At 38.5% G+C, this 22,050-nt stretch overlaps 2 protein-coding genes across 5 annotated transcripts in view; one reads left to right on the plus strand and one right to left on the minus strand.

Annotated features, from left to right (window-relative positions):
- FAM210A (family with sequence similarity 210 member A) overlaps window positions 1-14,755 on the minus strand; it is a 32,548-nt gene extending 17,793 nt beyond the window's left edge. The window contains exon 1 of one of the 3 annotated variants that reach the window (XM_032310021.1): window positions 14,565-14,755. The gene's annotated coding sequence lies outside the window, so the exon portion shown is untranslated. Of the gene's footprint in view, window positions 1-12,134; window positions 12,201-14,492 lie in introns of those variants that run through there. The other 2 variants (XM_032310022.1, XM_032310023.1) reach the window with 2 other exon arrangements.
- A 59-nt stretch (window positions 14,756-14,814) lies between these two features.
- The window catches only part of RNMT (RNA guanine-7 methyltransferase), a 31,030-nt gene continuing 23,794 nt past the window's right edge, over window positions 14,815-22,050 (plus strand). Inside the window, exons 1-3 of one of the 2 annotated variants that reach the window (XM_032310019.1) lie at window positions 14,815-14,898; window positions 17,508-17,969; window positions 19,377-19,512. In XM_032310019.1, coding sequence (XP_032165910.1) covers window positions 17,550-17,969; window positions 19,377-19,512 — 556 coding nt within the window. In that variant the 5' untranslated portion in view covers window positions 14,815-14,898; window positions 17,508-17,549. Of the gene's footprint in view, window positions 14,899-14,943; window positions 15,257-17,507; window positions 17,970-19,376; window positions 19,513-22,050 lie in introns of those variants that run through there. The other variant, XM_032310020.1, reaches the window with a different exon arrangement.

A 22,050-nucleotide genomic window follows, 5' to 3' on the forward strand; every position in this document is an offset into this window, starting at 1 on the left:
GCTCATTTGCTCATCCATTCTTCTCTGGGCAAAATGACTAGAAGGAGGAATTCACAACGAAAGAACGAACCAGAGATAATGGTTCTCTGCCACAGACCTAATTGATATGGACATAAGTAAGATGCCAGAGCTGGAATTCAGGATAACAATTATAAAGTTAATAGCTGGACCTAAAAAAAAAAAAAAGCATAAAAGACACTACAGAATCTCTTAGTGCAGAAATGAGATCTAATCAGGCCAAAATTAAAAATGCTGTAACTGAGATGCAGTCTAAACTGGATGTTCTAACAGGCAGGATAAATGAGGCAGAAGAAAGAGTAAGTAATCTAGAAGATAAGTTGATGGAAAGGAAGGAAATTGAGAAAAAGAGAGAAAAATGACTAATAGCTCATGAAGACAGGCTTCAAGAAAGCACTGATGGCAAGAAACATACGAATGTCAGAATTTTGGGGGTGCCTAAAGGTGAAGACAGAGAGAAACGACCAGAAGGTTTATTTGAGCAAATCACAGCTGAAAACTTCCCTAATCTGTGGACGGAAACAAGCATTCATGTTCAAGAGGTAGAGAGGACCCCTCCCAAAAATAATAAAAACAGATCTACACCCCAACATGTGACCCTCACAAACTGAAAGCAGCTTTAGACAAGAGACTCTTAACCTACAGAGAGAAGAATATCAGATTAACATCAGACCTAACCAAAGAAACCTGGCAGGCCAGAAAGGGCTGGCATGATATATCCAGGGTACTAAATGAGAAAAACATGCAACCAAGCCTTTAGCCACCAAGGCTGTTATTCAGAATAGAAGGAGAGATAAAGAGCTTCAAAGACAGACAAGAACTAAAAAAATGTGTGATCACTAAACCAGCCCTGCAAGAAATACTAAAGGGGATCCTTTGTAAGCAAAGACAGAGCCCCAAAGTAACAGAGACCAGATAGAAACAGAAACAGTCTACAGAAACAGGGGCTTTTCAGGTAATACAATGGCCCTAAATTCATACTTTTCAGTCGTTACTCTCAATGTAAATGGGCTAAATGCTCCAATCAAAAGACACAGGTTATCAGATTAAATAAAAAAGCAAGACCTACCCATATGCTGTCTATCAGAGACATATTTTAGACCTAAAGATACCTTCTTGAAAGTGAGAGGGCTGGACCTATGCTAATGGACCATGCTAATGGACCTCAAAAGAAAGCTGGGGTAGCGATCCTCCTGTCAGACAAATTAGATTTTAAACCAAAAACTGTAGTAAGGGATGAAGAGAAACACTATGTCACATTTAAAGGGTTTGTCCAACAACAACAAAAAAACAATTATAAATATTTATACTCCTAACTTCAGAGCAGCCAATAATTATTGTTTTTTAAAGATTTTATTTATTTATTTGATAGAGATACACCAAGAGAGGGAACGCAAGCAAGGGGAGTGGGAGAGGGAGAAACAGGTTTCCAGCTGAGCAGGGAGCCTGATGCGGGGCTCAATCCCAGGACCCTGGGATCATGACCTGAGCCAAAGGCAGACACTTAATGACTGAGATACCCAGGCACCCTGGAGCAGCCAATTATATAAGCCAATTAATATCCAAATTAAAGCAGCACAGTGATAATAGAATAATAGAAAGGGACTTTAACACCCCAATCACAGCAATGGACAGATCATCTAAGCAGAGAATCAACAAAGAAACAAGAGCTTTGAATGACACATTGAACCAGATGGACTTTGTAGTTCTGTATAGAACATTCCATGCTAAAACAACAGAATACACATTCTTCTCAAGTGCACACCGAACATTCTCTGGAATACATCACATACTGGGTCACAAATCAGATTTCAACCAGTATCAAAAGACTGGTACTATTCTCTGCATATTTTCAGAACACAATGCTTTAAAACTTGAACTCAGTCACAAGAGGAAATTTGGAAGGAACTCAAACACTTGGAGGTTAGAGAGCATCCTAAACAATGAATGGGTCATCTGGGAAATTAGAGAATTTTTAAAAATCATGGAAACAAATGAAAATGAAAACATAACTGTTCAAAACCTCTGGGATACAGGAAAGGCAGTCCTAAGAGGTAAGTACACAGCAATACAAGCCTTTCTCAAAAAATTCAGTAAGTCCAACATATACAAGCTCAACTTACAACTAAAGGAGCTGGAGAAAGAAAAGCAAACAAAGGGTACAGCAAGCATAAGAAGAGAAATAGTAACGACGAGAGCAGAACTCAAAAAAATAGAAACTAAAAGAACAGAAGAACAGATCAATGAACTTAAAATCTGCTTCTTTGAAAGAATTAGTAAGATCGATAAACACCTAGACAGACTTATCAAAAAGACAAGACAAAGGACCCAAATTAATAAACTTATGGAACCTCATAAACTACCAAAACTGAAAGAAGAAGACATAGAAATCCTGAACAGAACCATAACCAGCAAGGAAATTGAAGCAGTAATCAAAAACCTCCCAACAAAGGGTTCTAGGGACAGATGGCTTCCCAGGGGAATTCTACCAAACATTTAAAGAAAAGCTACTACATAGTCTTCTGAAGCTGTTTCAAAAAATAGAAATGGAAACAAAACTTCCAAACTAATTTTATGAGGTCAGCATTACCTTGATTTGAAACCAGACAAAGACCCCATCAGAAAGGAGAATCACAGACCAATATCCTGAGGAACATGGCTGGCAAATTTCTCACCAAGATACTAGCCAACAGGATCCAACAGTATATTAAAAGGATTATTCACCAAGACCAAGTGAGATTTCTTCCTACATTGCAAGGGTGGTTCAACATTCACAAATCAATCAACGTGATACATTATAATAAAAGAAAGGGCAAGAACCATATGATCCTCTCAATTGATGCAGAAAAAGCATCTGACAAAATACAGCATCCTTTCTTGATTAAAACTCTCCGCAGCGTACGAAAAGAGGGAACACACCTCAATATCATCAAAACCATCTAGAAAAAGTCCACACCAAATATCATTCTCAATGGGGAAAAGCTGAGAGCTTTTTCCCTAAGGTCAGGAACATGACAGGGATGCCCACTCTCACCACTGTTGTTCAACATAGTACTAGAAGTCCTAGCCTCAGCAATCAAACAATGAAAGGAAATAAAAGGTATTCAAATTGGCAAAGAAGTCAAACTCTCACTCTTCACAGATAACATGATACTTTATGTGGAAAACCCTGAATATTCTACTCCAAACTTGCTAGAACTCATATACCAATTCAGCAACGTGGCAGGATACAAAATCAATGCACATACAATGTAGCAATGTGACTAAAGAAAGAGAAATTAAGGAATTGATCCTATTTACAATTACACTGAAAACCATAAGATACCTAGGAATAAACCTAACCAAAACGGTAAAGGATCTGTAGTCTAAAAACTATAGAACATCTATGAAAATAAAGTGAAGATGCCACAAAGGGATGGAAAAATATTCCATGCTCATGGATTGGAAGAACAAATACTGTGTAAAACGTCTATGTGACTCAGGGCGACCTACACATTCAATGAAATTCCTATCAAAATACCACTGACATTTTTCACAGACCTGGAACAATACTAAAATTTTAATGGAACCAAAGAAGACCCCAATTAGCCAGAGGAATGCTGAAAAAGAAAAAGCTGGGGCATTACAATGCCTGACTTCAGGTTATGTTACAAAGCTGTGACCATCAAGACAGCACGGTACTGGTACAAAAACAGACACAGAGATCAATGGAACAGAACAGAGAAGCGAGAAATGGACCCTCAAGTCTATGATCAACTAATTTTTGACAAAGCAGGGAGGAGTATCCAATGGAAAAAAGACAGTCTCCTCAACAAATGGTTTTGGGAAAACTGGACAGCCATATGCAAATGTATGAAACTGGACCATTCCTTACACCATACACAAAGATAAACTCAAAATGGGTGAAAGGCCTAAATGTAAGACAGAAATCCATCAAAATCCTAGAGAACACAGGTAGCAAACTGTTCGATGTTGGCTGCAGTACCTTCTTGCAAGACAGAGCTCTAAAGGCAAGGGAAACAAAAGCAAAAATGAACTACTGTTATGGTCATCAAGATAAAACGCTTGGCACAGATAAGGAAACAGTCAACAAAACCAAAAACAACCTGTAGAATGGGAGATGTCTGGAAATGACATATCAGATAGAGGGCTGGTATCCAAGACATATGAAGACCTTATCAAACTCAACACCCAAAAAAGCAAATAATACAGTCAATAAATGGGTAGAAGATACGAACAGATGCTTCTCCAAAGAAGACATATAAATGACCAACAGACACATGAAAAAATGCTCCACATCACTTGCCATCAGGTAAATACAAATCAAAACCACAATGAGATACCACTTCATACCAGCCAGAAAGACTAAAATTAACAAGACAGGAAGCAACAAATGTTGGTGAAGATGTTGAGAAAGGGAAACCCTCTTACACTGTTGGTGGGAATACAAGCTGGTACAGCCACTCTGGAAAACAGAATCGAGCACCTGTTCATGACTTTTTAAACTCTAAGCAAACTAAGAGTACAGGGGAACTTTCTCTATCTGATGAGGAACATCTACAATAAATCCATGGCTAATGTGATACTTAAGAGGAGAGAGACCAGGGACTTTCCTCCTTAGACCAGGAACAAGGCAAGGATGTCCTTTCTCACCACTCTTACATTCAATGTGTACTGCAATTCCTAGCTCATGCAGTAAGACCCCCCCAACCCCTCACAAAAAGAATCACAGGTACACTCTTATTATAGAGCAGTGACTTATTATAAAGCTACAATAACCAAGACAGTGCAGTATTGGAGAAAGCAAAGAAACAGACCAACAAAACAGATAGTCCAGAAAGAGATGCACATATATATAGTCAACTGACCTTTGACAAAGGTGAAAAAGCAATTCAATGGAGAAAGGATAGTTTTTCCCAACAAATGATCCTGCAACCAGATGTCCACATGCAAAAAAAAAAAGTGAACACAGACACAGACCTTAACCCTTTCACAAAATTTAAGTCAAAACGCATCACAGGCCTGAATGTAAAATGCAAAACTATACCATTTCTAGAAGAAAACATAGAATAAAGTTTAAGTGACTTTGGGTTTGGCAATGACTTGCTAGATACACCACCAAAAGCAAGATCCATTAAAAAATAAATAAAAAAGGTAAGTTGGACTTAATTAAAATTAAAAACCTCTAATCAAAGACACTGTTAAGAGAATAAAAAGACAAGCCACAAATGGGGAGAAAATATTTGTAAAGCATGTATCAAAGATTTCATCTAAAATTCAAAAAGAATTCTTTAAACTCAACAATTACAAAATGGGCTAAAGATATGAACAGACATCTCACTAAAGAAGATACACAGATAGCAAATAAACATCTGAAAAGATGCTCAATCACCTCACACCTGTGAAAATAGCTATTATTAAAGAAAGAAAAAGAAACAAGTGTTGGTGAGAATGTGGAGGAAAGTGCTGTGCATTGTTGGTGGGGATGTAAACTGGTGTAGCCACAATGGGAAACAGTTATGTCCTCATAAAACAGAACTACCGTATGATCCAGCAATTCTACTTCTGGGTATCTATCTGGGGTGGGGGGGCACTAACTCAAAAAGGTATATGCACCTCCATATTCACTGCAGCATTATTTACAATAGCCAAGACACAGAAATAACCACCAATGGACGATGGATTAAAAAAAAAAAATGGTACACAAACACAACGGATTATTCAGCCATAAAAAGAGTAAAACTTTGCCATCTGCAACAGCATGGATGGACCTTAATGGCATTATGCTAAATGAAATGTCAGAGACAGAAAGATAAATACTACGTAATCTCACTTATATGTGGAATCTTAAAAAAAAAAAAAGAAAGAAAAGAAAACTGAACTCACAGGTAGAGAGAACAGATTGATGGTTGCCAGAGGCTGGGGAGAAAGACATATGTGGTGATGGATGTTGAATCATTATGTTGTATGCTTGAAACTAATAATATTATATGTCAATTGTATCTCAATTAAAAAAAAATGCTCAAAATCATTTGTCACTAGGGAGTTGCAAATTAAAACAACAATGAGATACCACTACACACCTGATAGAATAACTAGTATCCAAAACAGTAACAAACACAAAATGCTGGTGGGGATGTGGAACAGGAACTCTCATTCATTCTTAGGGGGAATGCGAAATGGTAACAGGCAACATGAAAGACAGTTTGGCAGTTCCAAAGAAAGCTAAACATAGGCTTAACGTATGCTCTAGCAATAATGCTCCTAGGGACTTACCCAAGTAAGCTGAAAAGTCTACACAAAAACCTGCATAAAAACATTTATAGCAGCTTTATCCGTAATTGCCCCAAACTGGAAACAATCAAGAAATCTTTGAACAGATGGAATAAGCACACTGAGGAACCACTATACAAAGGAATACTATTTAGTGATAAAAAGAAATTATCTCTGAAACCATGAAAAAACATGGAGGGAAACATGTTGCTAAGTGAAAGAAGTCAGCCTGAAAGGGCTATATACTGCACGATTCCAGCTATATGACATTCTGCAAATGACGAAAACTATATAGAGAGTAAAAAGAGCAACTGGTTTCTAGAGGCTGCAGGGTCCAGGAAGGAAGAGATGATTAAGTGGAGCATGGAGCATTTTTAGGGCAGCAAAGCATTCTATGTGATCCTATAGGTGGGTAAATGTCACTATACATTATATTATACATTATACATCTGTCAAAACCCACTGAACTGTGTAACACAAAAAGAGAACCCTAATGTAAACTATGTACACTAGTTAATAATGTATCAATACCAGTACTTCAACTCTAACAAAGGACAACACTACTACCAGTTGTTCATAGCAGGGGAAACTGGAGGTAGAGGTGCATAATATGGGAATTCTCTGTACTATCTCTGTTCCATGTTTCTATAAACCTCAACTTCTCTAAAAAATAAAATCCATTAACTTTTTTTTTTTTTAAGTACACTCTGGTCTTGCCAAAACAACTGATATTTAGTATAGTTTTAACTTAAATCATGGGTAAAAGGAAGGGATGAATTGTAGAACTCATTAGGCTGGACCATAATAAAAGGAATAAGTGAAGAAAAGAATTGCCTCTAATTCTATAGAATTCTAATTCTAACTCCTCTATAAGGGAGTTATAAAAACTCCCTTAGTTACCATCAAATGGGGGAAATTCAAATTTTCCTCTTCCAACAGATTAATATTCTAATTTATGCATTTCAATCTGCCTTAATCACACCCTAACTGATGTTTAGAAAAAGTAAATGCATGCAAGTTTGTAGTCTTTCTGGGCTGTTATTTTCCTACTTCTTAACAAACTTGATAACCTTCAATTTAATTTCTATTATATAATCCACCTCCTTCAACCTTTTTCAACTTATTCGGCTTTTGAGCTTTCTAATACAAGAACTGAGCAACATATACGAGCTGTGGCAATGATGGAGCCATTGTTAAATTCTTAATCTTCAGGAAAGGTTAAGTTATGCCCCCTAGTGAATTCCCAAGGAATCTCATTAATAATTCACTGATTTCCAGAGCAGTCTTAAATGTCAAATGTATCATCTGTAGAGAAAATCAATGATTTTTCCAAAATTACTACATATATATATTCATTTACACAAAATGTTTATGTCTTTTTGTGCTTCCAGAGGATCTAAATTTCCTAAGGCAAGCCATAGTGATCTCTAATGGTAACAATGGTCCAGAATCAACACGGTCCCACCTCCAACCCCTTCTTTTCTGGCTCTGGCAGGTGTTATTACAATCGTAGTAGGAAAAATGCAGGCTTTGCAGTCAGATCTGAGTTCCAGCCTTTTCTGGCATTATTTTATGTAGATTTCTCTTCATCTTTAAAGTGGGGTTAATTAAACTTTTATATTATAGTATTTATGATGATGAAATGAGAAAAAAATATGTTAAGTATCTACCACTTAGTATACTATAACAATAATTGGTTCTAGTTTTCCTTCTTTACCTTCTCATCTGCTGACCTGGCCAAACCAAGTTCATATTCTTCCTTCATCTAAATTTTTATCATTATTCCACTCGGGGGGATGCAAAATCCCAGCTTCCTAGCAATGGATTCCACCCTGAAGTCATCTAATACTTCTCCGCAACTGAAATCCTGAAACTACTCTCTGCAGCCTCTTCTACTTACAGCCTTCACTGTTACTCTCTGGACTCTAGTTCCAGGGCTGCACTCCACCCTACCTTCCTTTTTCTTTCACATCTAACAGTTCCTCCTGGTTTCATTCCGAAGTCTTTAACCAGCCTCGATTTTCCATGCATTACTTGGATTACTACTTTGTCCATCTGTAAATACCGGCCCACAAAATCTAATCTTGAGCTAGTCCAACTGTTTTTCCTACAACTTCTAGCAGCTGAGCACTAACAAAAACCACACAATTGAGTAATCAGCACCCAGCATACACTGGGGTACCTCATCTTATTTCAGAAAGGCTGTGAATGTTATGTGACAACCCACAGTGGTTCCTAATCCAATCAGCTTCCTCTCCCTAACCTTCCAATGACCATTCCACACCCTTCCTAACCACTTTAAACCTCTTATACTTTATTTTCAGCCCATGATAAAATAAAAAAGATACATAAAATCGCATCTCTCCTTTTTAAAACTCTCCAATTTCTCTTAGAGTAAAAGCTTAACTCCGTAATTACAGTCATCTACAATCTTCAAATATCTCCTCCCTTTTCTTCTCTGAATGCATCATCTACTCTTTCTTTTTCTCACTCTGCTCCAGCAACACTGGCTCACCTTTGCAGCTCTTCCAACGTGTTAAAAAGGCCACCCTAAGAATACTGCACTAGCTGTTCCCTCTGCTTGGAAGAGTCTTTCTCCAGATGTCTGCATGGCTAATTCTTTCACTTCCTATGAGTCTTCTTTCAAATGGCATCCATTCCATGAGGTACCCTTGACTACACTATTTAAAATCACAATACTACTTTCAATCCTTCCTTCCCAACATCCTAATCTTCCTTATGTTTCTCTATTTGGTGTTTTTTTTTTTTTTTTTTTCCACAGCAGTTCTCTTCTAACATCCTATATAATTTACTTACTTATTTCTGTTTACTACTTAGTGGTCCCACAAGACAGATAAACCTATCACCCTCTTCCTTTTAAAAATGAGCCAAAGTTATTAGGGGTGAATTTTCTCAACTTCAGCCTTCCCACTTCTAAAGTTACCCACACCACACCTATTTCAGAATCCCTAAACTCCTTCCTCAGAAAAGAAGCTCAATCCTCCACCTGTGTTCTAGATCTAACCTCTTCCTGTCTTTTCCAAGACTCTGCTCAACTACATTTTCCTTGTATTTCACTACTGCCATTCTCCTTACTGTACTTCAACAGCCCTCTCTGGCTTCTGCCTTCAGCATGTAAGACATGACATTAAGAAAATTGGTCTTCTGGGGCGCCTGGGTAGCTAGCTCAGTAGGTTAAGCCGCTGCCTTCAGCTCGGGTCATGATCTCAGGGTCCTGGGATTGAGTCCTGTATCGGGCTCTCTGCTCGGCAGGGAGCCTGCTTCCTCCTCTCTCTCTCTCTCTCTGCCTGCCTCTCTGCCTACTTGTGATCTCTCTCTGTCAAATAAATAAATAAAATCTTTAAAAAAAAAAAAAGAAAGAAAATTGGTCTTCTGTAATACCTGCCCAATTTCCTATTATCCTCACTGTATTTAAGAATTCATAGTTCAGTGGCATCAGTTTCTGCTGTAATTTCTGACCCAGAGAAGAGCAATCACAAAGACCTTAATGGATGCTCATTTATGAGGCTCCCCTCATAAACTGACTTCTCATTGTCATGGTGAAAGGTATCTCCTCTACATTCTCCCACAGTGGGTGAGCTGGTCTTACATGCTAAATCCACTCCACCAGTCCAATCTCCCTAGGCCTTTGGATCCCTTCCTCTATAGTATACCAAGGCAGGTCTGGCACTTTACTTTAACTTCAGGAAGCATGGGTCACCTTTTGGGCCAAGCTTCAGCCAACTAACCAAACTGTCAGAAGCTTTTCCCGATCCCTCAAGCTGTAATAGTGAATCTGGAAACTTTGCTTAGTGGTTCCTATATCAGTAAATTTGACCTGGTCCAACTTTATGTTCCTTCTACCATTATTCCACCTTTAATATCCAACACCACAAAATTTCCTCAGATTTCTACAGATTAAAAAAAAAAAAAAAAACCATGTGGTTTTTAGAGTGCAGCACTCCTCTTCATAGGACACATTTTGTAGCTTTCCTTTGAGGGCCTGCTAGGACATGAGTCTAGCAGCAAAGAAGTGTAGTAGGGGTAGTTCTTAGGGAGAATGGGCTATGTCTTGAAAGGCAAGTAACTTTGGAAAGGCCATTACAGGTACTTCACACAAAGCAGGATTAAATTCCCAAAGAGGAGTAGAAGGGCTGCTTTTGCTGGCAAAGACAAGGGATTAAAACTTAGGGGTTCAGTACCCCATTCTGAATTTGAGGACTGCATTCCTTCTCAATCAATGTCCTCTTTCTAACAGCAGATACTCTGTTAGATAGGGAATTCATTTTGCACTGTAATTCAACCATTTTGCAGGATGGGGTTCTGGGTTTGGTTTTTAGCAATCTCAGCTCTGCATCTACAGAAGATGAGCTTCTTTAGGCCAGACATAAAAACTGTCCGGTTATTTACGCAGAGCTTAAGCTGGGAATCAGAAGACCTGAGCTCATCCTTTTCTTTCCGCTTTCTCCAACATAGTTAGCAGGTAGCAGTTAGCAACCAGTCAGTCCCATTATACTTGGTAATTTGACAAAAATGTTTTAAGTCATCAAATATGTGATCGTCCCATCAAGAACTGTATCTTTTATAAGTACTTGCATACAGATGATAATGTTCTACCTTTTGCATACCTCTACTGCCACATCATATCATGGGCTATCAGTGCCCTTTTCACCACTGGAAATAGTCATTAATTAGTGCCTTTAAATCCAATTAGGGAACCAATTCCAAGAATACTATAGCCAATTCAGAAAACTCATCTTTAAGAATCTGTTCCTCTAGAATTACTTTTCACCACCAAACTCTGAATCAGACAAGTTTCTCCAGAGATATAAAACCAATAGGAAATAATATATACATAAATCACTATCTATCTGTTTTTAGGTTTATCTATATTTAGGTAAATGGATATTTATTTCTATGTATTAGGAATCTATTATTAGATTACTTATCTAAATAGACACAGGTTTTAAGGAATTGGCTCACAAAACCATGCGGGCCAGCAACTCTGAAATGTATAGGGCAGACTTATAGGTTAAAAACTGGCAGAAATCAATGCGATAGGCTTGAGGAAGTATTTTTTCTTCTTGAGACACTTCAGTTTAAAAGTCAGGCCTTCTGGCACCTGAGTGGCTCAGTGGGTTAAAGCCTCTGCCTTCGCTCACGTCATGGTCCCAGGGTCCTGGGTTCGAGAGCCCAGCATCGGGAGCCTGCTTCCTCCTCTCTCTCTGCCTGCCTCCCTGCCTACTTGTGATCTCTGTCTGTCAAATAAATGAATAAAATCTTTAAAAAAAAAAAAAAAAGTCAGGCCTTCAATTGATTGGATGAGACCCACCCACATTATTGAGGGTAATCTCCTTCACTTAAAGCAGATGTTAACCACATCTTGTAATACCATCACAACACCTAGATTAGTGTTTGATTAAATAGCTACAGTAGTATAGCCTAGTCAATTTGACATATAAAACTAAGCAACACACATAATAAAGTTAGATTTCTCAACTAAACCTCACTTTCAACCATACCAAAAACTTTTTGAACAAGAATATCTTATGTGCTCCAAAAAGGCAGTAAAATTCCAGTAGGACCACTTTGGTGAGTGGACTGGAAGAACATCCTTCTTCCAAGACTGGAGAAACAAACCTTCCACAAACCACCTCTCTTCTACCTCCAACAAAACCATTAGGCTTAGGAAGCTCTAAGATTGTATCTACTTTTATGTTTCAAAAATGTGACCTTCAACTGCACAACAGAAATCATACTTTAAAATTACACTTCTGAGTGCTAGCACTTTGGAAACTAATGACTTAAAAAGAGGAATGGTATCTACTGAATCTGTTGCTTACCTTTACTTAAGAAAACTTGCAAAGTTACTACTCCATTTTCTCACACTGACAAAAGTATAATCCAAACCAGGAGAATCCAAAGCATGCTGGGTGATACTCTGGTTTCTCTTCAGATCGCATAAATCTTTCGCCTTTTACCAAAGCATGCTGGGTGAATAATGAGCCAAATAATCAAAACAGTGCATAAAGAAATCTTATAAATGAACTGAGATAAATCCTGTTATTTCCTTTAAAAAAAAAAAAGAATTTTTAAACTTTTCTTGGCAGTTCATTCATTCAGTAAGCACCCAAGTATGCAAGACACTATTCAAGGCACTCATTGAACAAAATGGTGATTCTTTGCCTTGTTGGAACTCATACTATAGCAAGATAACATCTTAATCAAGTTATTTTCTCTCTGAACATAATACCAAGCATTAGGAAGTATCAGTTAATTTTCTGAAAATGTATTATGTTACAGAGCCAACTTCCAGTTCTGAGGCTGGCCTTCCAGCAGGCACTATTTCTTTATTAGCATAGATTCTGTTCTCTGGAGCCAGCCTGCCTGGGTCCAAATTCTAGTTCACTACTTCCCAGCTACTTGACTTTGGCCAAGTTACTTAACCCTCATCTATAAAATCATTATGATCATCACCATGACCATGATGATGATCATCATCATAGCAACTACCCCACTGGATTACATAAGAATTAAATGAGTTCAAATATGTAAAGCACAGTCTGGCACACAGAAGGTACCAAAACATTAGCTATTATTTTAATTCAATATTCAGAAAACTAGATATTAGTCAAGTAATAATGGGGGAAAATAATATCAACAGTAATCTAAAAACAATTTTATCTGGCCCATTCACTCCTTCCATTACTACTACATTCAAGAGTTCTTCTATCTCAACTCAAACTGCATGACTTTTAGTTAAGTTTGATAAAAATCCCAAGATGTGATCTCTCTATATCCCATGCATGACATTAATTCATGATGGAGTTTATATAAACACACAGTTAAGAGGCTTTAAATCTAATCAAAAATTTTCTTAAGAAGTCAAAAATTAGATTCATTTTTTCCCCAAAATTACAACAGCAATTATCTCAATACTTCAGCATCAGAACCACCAAATACGTGCTATGTCATCGCTTAGTTCTAGTGGATGGATATGGATACATACAATCTCTAGGACATATACCTTTGCAGTGGTCCATATACATGAACTGAAATTAATTCTCAACACAGCTCATTGCATATAATAAAAAGTACAGGCACAGTCATCTGAAATTGATGGCTCATCCTCATTGTTAAAAATAGGCCTCATTCTTGGTCCAAAGTTTATAAAGGGTCAACAACCTCAGAAAGGTTAATGCCCACAACTTGGAAATGACTAGATGGTAAACCACAGGCTGCAAACGTCGCCATTCCTAACGCGAAGTTTCATTAATATAACTACCCCCTGACAAGTAGGTAGGCCAGTAAAACACGTTTGCCAAACTGCTTTAAATGGGATCAGTTCTGGTAAAGAATTTAAGGTGAACTGTAATCTTAATCATGCCCCCTTTTTAAAACTGTAAATCTAATCACGCTGTTTTTACGCCATTAACGTGGAGAGGCGTTGAGGCACAACGTTAAAATTTACACGCATCAATGACCTTAGTTTACAGATAACAGTTTTGACCCTACTTATCTCGGGATGAAAGACCTGAACTATGGAGCTTCCGAGTTTCAATACAGCAAGTGCCTTGGACTCTCTAGTAGAAATCTCAGGGGATGGACAACGCGCATTTTCTCCCCCAACCATCCTGTACGAGAAAGTCCAGCCAACACAGAATAACAATACCGTAGGGTTTCTCAAGAACAGGGATGGGCTGCCCCTCTCTCCAGAATCTGACAGAAGCGAATGTCCTTCTTGAAGGGAGGTATGGCAGAGATTTCCCAAATATGGCAGTAAAGAAAGACCCGCCAGTCCCTAAGTAGTAAGATATTGCTCATTTTTAAAACAACTGAAAGGGCGGGGGCTCCCAGGTCCCCCCCCCCCCCAGCCATCTTCTGACGTAGGTAATAGCAGAGAGTGAAAAGTTACAAAGCAGAAAGCTGAAAAACAGTCCCCCAAACAGGATTTGCCGAGCCACCGGCCTGCCAGAGAAGGGCGGGGGTGACCTCTTTCGGCCGCCAGGGGTGGTGGGCGGGCCAGTGTGGAGAACCCCCGCCCCGCGGACGGAATTACCAGCGTAGCCTAAGGAGCGCGGGGCGCGGGGCACGTGTCAGGTTCGTGCCCTAGTTCTTCTCCCCAACGTGCACCGGGGTTGAAGGTGCCCTCTGGACCCCCCCACCCTGCGCAGTTCCTTAGAGGTCTTGGGCCTGGCTACCTCTTAGGAGATTGAGGCCACCGCCGTTTCTCGCCGCACAGGCCGAAAGACAGCTCTTCTAATGGCACTCACCAGAGTGACCTGATCGAGCGTGGGTCAGGGTGCCGGAACTCCAGGGGCTCAGGCGAACGTTCGCTCCCCGCCCCTACCGCCGGCACCCTCCCGGGCCCTCCAGCCGCGCCCACTAACAACGTGCTTGCTACTGTCCGTGCGGCTCCGCGCGTCCCTCAGCAGGCCCCCGCGCGCGGCACGACGGGACTCGTAGTTCCGGCGCGAAGGTCGAGAGACCCGCCACTCGCAGCCGAGAGCGGCGTCACGTGACCGTCCACTCCCCGGAAGTGGCGTAACAACACACGCGTGGCGCCGACCGCCGCTTCCGCAAACAGAATTGTAGATGGCTGTGTGGGTAAGTGTGGTGTCTGGAACTCTGGCCATTCTTCTTTGTCTTTAGTCCCTCCGTCGCCCTCGCGATGGAAGGGGCGCTCCCAACTCCTGACATGGGCTCGCTTCGCGCTAGTCCTGTTCCTTCAGTACCGTTCGCTGGAGCTTTATTGTGCACTCAACCCGAGGCTAAGTGGGCAGTACTTGTGGGAGTCGGCGGGCTCTGCCGCTCATTCAGAACGACCGAGCCTTACACCCGAGAGCGGGTGCAGCACTAAGAACTGTATCGGGCCGCACCTCGGCGGTGCTGAGAAGGCAGGCTGGGGGAGAGATTGTTGGATCCGAAGTAGCGTCTGTGTTGTCTTGAGCTGCGGATCGGAAATGTGAGCTGGAGGTTTAGTAAGAGCTAGGCCGCGCCAGTGACGGAAGAGGGTGATTTTGGCTGAATATTTCCCTTCTCGCCTCTGTTGCGTCCTCTTAGGTCTCCCGAGTGGACCCCCGTCTAGCTGACGGGTCAGAGTGTAAGGGTTATCCTGCTTGAGGTTAAGCCTCGGGGTCCTGAGGGCTCGGTCGTTCTCTGAGAAACTGAAATGATGGAGACGTGACCTGCCTCAGAGGTGTGACTGTAAAGTCAGGTCGAAATGCCTATTTGGGTATTTAATGCATTTCCATCTCGTTGTCAGTTTAATCATTACCCTGAGCTCCTTCCTTGAGGATTCTGAGGGGCAGCTCAATTTAGTTGAGAGTTTATTCATTATTGCACTTTGATTCCGTTTTTAACCTTCTTACCCATTTCTGCGGTCCTTTAAAATTCTGTGTGGTTTATTCTGACCTAGACATTTGATAATTTGGTGGCCAGTATTACTACATAATCATTTTAAATGGTTATACTGAAAATTATGTTTCTGGGTGTGTGTGTGTGTGTGTGTGTGTGTGTGTGTGTTTCCCTCTGACTCAGTTCTTCCTAGTTTGGCACGACTTGGTATTTTGTTACCTACACCTTGGGTAGTGAAAACTAATATCCCTTGAAGCCCTTCCTGGTTTATAAGGACTTGTTTTTACCCATTCTCTTAAGCAACTTCATTTCTTGTTCTATTTCTTCACTCAAAAGACTTTTCGCCCACCTTTTTTTAACTTTCCGGTTTTGAATTTGTTGAATCTTACCAGTTTTTGGATTTTTACTCTCCCTTCTCCGTTTGGTTGGAATAATACAGCCTAATGTTTTATTTCATTTTATTTTTTTTAAAGATTTATTTATTTATTTGACAGACAGAGATCTCAGGTAGGTGGAGAGGCAGGCAGAGAGAGAGGGAGGAAACAGGCTCCCCGTTGTGCAGAGAGCCCGATGCTGGGCTAGATTCCAGGATCCTGGGACCCGGACCTGAGCCGAAGGCAGAGGCTTTACCCACTGAGCACCCCCAGGCGCCCCACAGCCTAACATTTTTAAAATGGTATATAGATTGTAAGATTCTTGAAGACTAACCACATAGTGCCTTATTGAGATCCTCTGTAGTTGAAGTATAGTAGAATTGTCAAATGACCTAATAAGTTCCTGTTCCATAGTTTACTTATTTCTCTCTCCCTTCCATTTTACTCATAAGCCTATGAACATTTGAAGGAGACTTAATAGTCATTAAGTTGCAGACTGGGTTTTGAAACTTCTTGTCCAAAGCTATTTCTGCTGTCTTCACTTTCTAATTCTGGCACCCATTATGAAATAAGGATTTCAGAAGTTAACTGCAGGTTCCCAGACTTTTCCTGTTCTTGGTGCCTTAGTCTCTGAATTTTTATTTTTTTAGTATCACTAGGTCAAAAGAAATACCCACCAGTTCTGCTTATTAAGTAGTTTAATCCAAAGAATTTAGTATTTATGTCTTAATAACTACTTAAGAAATAATACACACGTTGAAAGGAAAAAGTGTTTGTGTTTAATTTTTTGTTAACCATCAGTGCTTACTAACGGGATGTGTACACCTATTGGGTACTGCACAGTTTCTCAAGCTTTGAAATAAGATTTGACCTTGCCAACTTCATTTCCCGTTTCACATTGATTTCCTGTGGTGCCACCAAAATCTCAGCTTCACAAGTTCTGATAGCATTGAAAGGAATGTAGTGTGGTCTATTCAGTTGACACTGTGCTCTATTTGAAGCTGTATTTGTGGTGTCTTCCATATGTCAGATACCAGGGTTTCCCTTAAAATTTTAAAGTGTCCTGCTGTGCCTGTACAAGTTTGTTATAGTGTCCAGCTCACAATTTGGGAACCAAGGCTATAAATTGAGGATCAGAATAGAAATAGGATCAGCTCACAATTTGGGAACCAAGGCTATAAATTGAGGATCAGAATAGTGCTTGTGTAATGGCCTCCCCCCAACTTATCAGTCAGTTTCAATGCCAGTAATGACTTTTATGGGTAAGATTGTGTGTATGTTTAGTCATTATAATTAGTACTTCCATATATTCAGAGATTCATCTGTAACATATATCAGTTAATGTTTTCAGTATTCTCACTATAATGAGATTTTAAAAAAAACTCCTAGTTGGTTACTGAAATGAAATGGCTGGCTTCTGGTTAAAATTGATTTAAAGTTTCAGTACTCGTGTTTACCAGTAATATCACATTTTTGCCATTCCAGTGTTAGTTCATGAAGTTTTACTATCTATTTAAGTAAGCAAAAATGGAAAATTCTGCAAAAGCAGAGGAGTGTGGAAAGACCTCTCTTGAAGAGGCAAAAGCATCAGTCGATTTGGAAACAGAATCTTCATTCAGTATTAATGAAAACACAACCACTCCTGGGACTGGCCTTTCTGAAAAGGCTTCTATCTGTGGACAAGTAGACTCACCAAAAAAGAGAAAAATGGAATTTGAAGATGATCTTATAAAGGAAAGTTCTAGTTGTGGGGAAGATACTCCAACCAAGAAAAGGAAACTTGATGCTGAAATTGTCCCAGAGGAAAAAGGTTCTGGTGATGATGAAGGCATTTCAAGGAAAAGAAGAATGGAAACAGATGATTTTCCAAAAGATGAACCTTCTACTGGAGATAGCACACAGAAAAAGAGAAAAATAGAACTTGAGGATGTTCCTGAAAAGCAAAAAGTATGTTGAATGTATTTTTTTATTCATAATGGGATGTGTCATTGAAAAGTGGAACTGTTGTGAATATTTTTTATTTAATCTTAAACCTTCCAATTTTAGTATATGTGCTGCCGAAGCGAGCACTATTTAATCTTAAACCTTAAGAATGTTCTATTACTAATAGATAATGTCTTAAGATAGAGTAGGCTTTTAACTCCTGTAATTTAGTTGCTTTTATTTAGGTGAAACTTAATGCTAATTGAGATAATTTTTGTTATTTAAGAACTTATTTCACTAGAAACCTGAAAGCTAGTTTTTATAATTTGCTTTTTCTCAGTGTTTTAAAAAAGACAAGTGTTAAGTTCCAAATGATATACTTTTTTTCCTTTTTTATTATGTGTTCATCACTTTCCTGTGTCAGAAATAGAGATTGTGATTTAAAAGATAAATTTCAACATTACACCCACCTTTAATGTGATTCCTTTAACTATATTGTTTCCAGCTTCTCACTGGGGTAGTTACATAAGCCTGATATTTTGGATGGGTAGTGTAGAACAAGGGACAGCAAGTTATTTTCATCTGGGAATATTATATTACACAGGAATCTGAGGCAGAAGATGAGTTTGGATGGAAGGAGTACTTTAGTGAATGAGTAAAAGTTCTGGCATCAGTCCTGGAGAGTAAAGTGTTAGGCCAGGCTTTTGCCATTGGTACGGTGTGAATCCTTGTAGCAGAGAAGAGCTTGTATTATACACAGTTTTCAAACTTTACCAGCAGCAAGACCCTTTTTTCCAAGTAAAAATATTAAACCTGATGCATAAGATAGGTAAAAGATGAAGCACTTTGGTTGAACAGAGAAGTGTGGGAATTTGAAGCCCTTTATAAACTGTGGCATTTTTACAGAATGCTTGATGTCTTAGGTAGGTAGCCCAAATGGAAACTGTTGGAATAGATTAAAAGAAAAAAAAAACCAAAATATTGACCCTGAACATAGCTTAATGAGTTCTAATTCCTTTGTGTGTGTTATCTCATTTAATGCTTACATCAATTTTACATAATAATATAAAAAATATAACTTGTTCCTATTTTATTCTCTTATAGGAACCCAATCCACTGACTGACATTTATTGAATTGAATAAATCAGAACTCTGGAAGAGTACTGGTTTTATTTAGACATTGAGACCAAAATTATACAGATGAAAGATCAAGATGAAAATCTTAAACCAAGAGATGTTTTTAAAAATAGGGAACAGGAGAGAACAAATCTTATGTGTGATTATAATTAGTGGGATTTTTGTCATCCATCCCATTGCTTATTCAAGTTTACCAATTTCATTTGTATTTTATCCTTATATAGGTCAGATGCTCTTTTAGCTTATTTTTGCCATGTTCTGATTCTTAATTTTGTTTCATTCTCTTATTTTCAGAAGTTAGAAGAGGGACACAGTTCGGCGGTGGCTGCCCACTATAATGAACTACAGGAAGTTGGTTTGGAGAAGCGTAGCCAAAGTCGTATTTTTTACCTAAGAAACTTTAATAATTGGATGAAAAGCGTCCTCATTGGTATGATTGATTGATTTTTGATTTATAGCTTGGAGTTTTTTATTTCTGCTTATGTTTCATTTTTTTTCCCAAATGATTACTCATATGCTAAATCGTTAAGTCTTTCCTTCCTGTTTATAAATTACCAAGTCTTGACTTCATAAAACTGGAGCAACAATTAAAACTAGACCTTCAAGATAATTCTTTTCATATTTACTTTTGGACTACATAAGATATATGAGTTTAATTGATATTAAGTTCATAAGTTAATTGGGCTTTCAAAAGGCAGTATGCTCCTTTTATACGTAAGATTATCTAGTGCTATTAAGTAATTATTCTATTTTACTCTTAATAGTTTTAGAACAGTGATATAATGTTGGATTAAGTATTCAACTTCTAGTAAGTCAAGAAAATGGGCAGGGTCATGATTTTTCATCTCTAGACCTTTAATGAGCCAAAAGGTCATGTGGAAATTTTTCATTGTACTTGTTTTTCTTGTGAAGTGTCTAGGGAAAAATAAAGTTTACTTTGAGACTTGATGAAGACGTTCAACTTTTTGGAGCCTGCATTTTATTTATGGAAACTCATCTTTAGAATTAAAATGGAAATCTTTGGTAAAAATCTGATTCAGAATATATTTATTGCTTTGTATATCTAGCATATTAAGTAGTCAAATTCCTTATGTGAGTTTAGAGATTTTTTTTTTAGATTTTATTTATTTGTCAGAGAGAGGGAAAGAGCACAAGCTGGGCGAGTGGCAGTCAGAGGGAGAAGCAGGCTCCCCACTGAGCATGGAGCCCAATGTAGGGCCTTGAGCTGAAGGCAAATGCTTAACAATTGAGTCACCCAGGCGTCCCAAGTTTAGAGGATTTTTAAAAGCCAGTGGGTTTTGAAGTTTTTTAAGTAAGGTTTTTGGGTTGTTTGGTTTTTTTAAAAAAGCCAGCCTCAGATAAAGTGAAAATGCTTTCATGATTACACTGGAAAGAATAAGGTGCTAATTATGGGCACTTTCTACTAGTTTTGATGATAATTTACTAATTCTTATTTTACTTATTTATTTTAAAGATTTAAAAAATAATCTTTACACCCAACATGGGGCTTGAAATTAAAACCCCAAAATGAAGAGTCACATGATCTACAGACTAAGCCAGCCAGGCGCCCCAATAATTTACCTATTTTTTTTTTAGACTTACTTATTTTATTTTAAAGCGAGAGTGAGAAAAAGAGCACAAACAGGAGGGGTAGAGGAAGAGGGGGAGAGAGAATCTCAAGCAGACTCCCCATGAGTTCAGAGCCTGACACCAGGGCTCGATCCCACAACCCTGAGACCATGGCTTGAGCCCAAATCAAGTTAGATGCTTAATTGACTGAACCATCCCGCTCCCCAGTAATTAAAGATACATTATTCATTCTGAATAGTATTAGGAATGGGAACTAGGGTCATTATTTTGAACACATACTAATATTTTCTGTCTCACTTTGTTTTTAATATTCGTGTTTTATTACAGAAATATGATTTATTTGTCTCTACTAGTTTTCAGCTAGGGTAATTGAATGTTGGCTCGTCAACCCCTCCCCTTTTATTTTTAAGGTTAGTATTATGGCATTTTTAATCTATACTTCTAAGGTAATCTATGGACTCTAGTCCTAATTTCTTTTCATTTTTTTCTTTTCCTCTTTTCCTCATCATCCTCAGTAATATAGATAGCTTCTAGGGTATTTTTTTCTGATGTGTCATTTATTCATATGTTTATTCATTGAATAAATATTTTAAGTTCAGCCATATTTTTCACATCATTAGTTGTATTATTTTTATAATCAGGGAAACAGGTCATTTTTTAAAAGTCTTAAGTCAAACTTAGCAAAAATTTTTCTCTCCATGTATTTATACTGTTCTTTCCTCCTTCAGCTGTTCAAGCAACTCCCTTAATGGGTGCATTGCTATCTGCACCTGTCTTTCTGGTCCTGGTGTAATCAGTGTGGTCTATGCTACTTCTTTCTCTGGCTTTTAACCTTTCTCTTCTCAATGCCCATTCTTGGTCATTCATTTTTTTCTTTCTTGTTTGTACAGCTTAGTAACTGCTTGAATGTGATAAAGGTATCTCTGAGTAATGTTTCATGATGATTTTCCCTCTTACTAGTCTTACTGTATGGAAATAAAGAGATATTACGTTTTTTACTTATTCCGTATTTGTTAATGCTATTTTTTAAAAAAGATTTATTTATTTTAGAGAGTGCATGTGTGTGTGCTCGTATGGATTGGGGGAAGGGCAGAGGGAGGGAGAGAGAGAGAATCCTCAACCAGATCCCCTACTGAGCTTGGAGACTGATATGCGGCTCAATTCCAAGACCCTAGATTATGACCTGAGCCAAAATCAAGAGTTGACCAGTTAACCAACTGAGCTACCTGGGTACTCTGTTATGCTGTTTTTTTTTTAAGATTGATAGCAGAAAGTTAAATATAGAACATTTGTGCTTCTATTGAAATTATTTTAAGGTCCTATGGACAGTGAAAGCCAGAAATATTCATATAGAATATATATATATATATTTTTTAGA

The sequence above is a fragment of the Mustela erminea genome, chromosome 13, assembly GCF_009829155.1.
Source record: "Mustela erminea isolate mMusErm1 chromosome 13, mMusErm1.Pri, whole genome shotgun sequence".
NCBI classification, from domain to species: domain Eukaryota; kingdom Metazoa; phylum Chordata; class Mammalia; order Carnivora; family Mustelidae; genus Mustela; species Mustela erminea.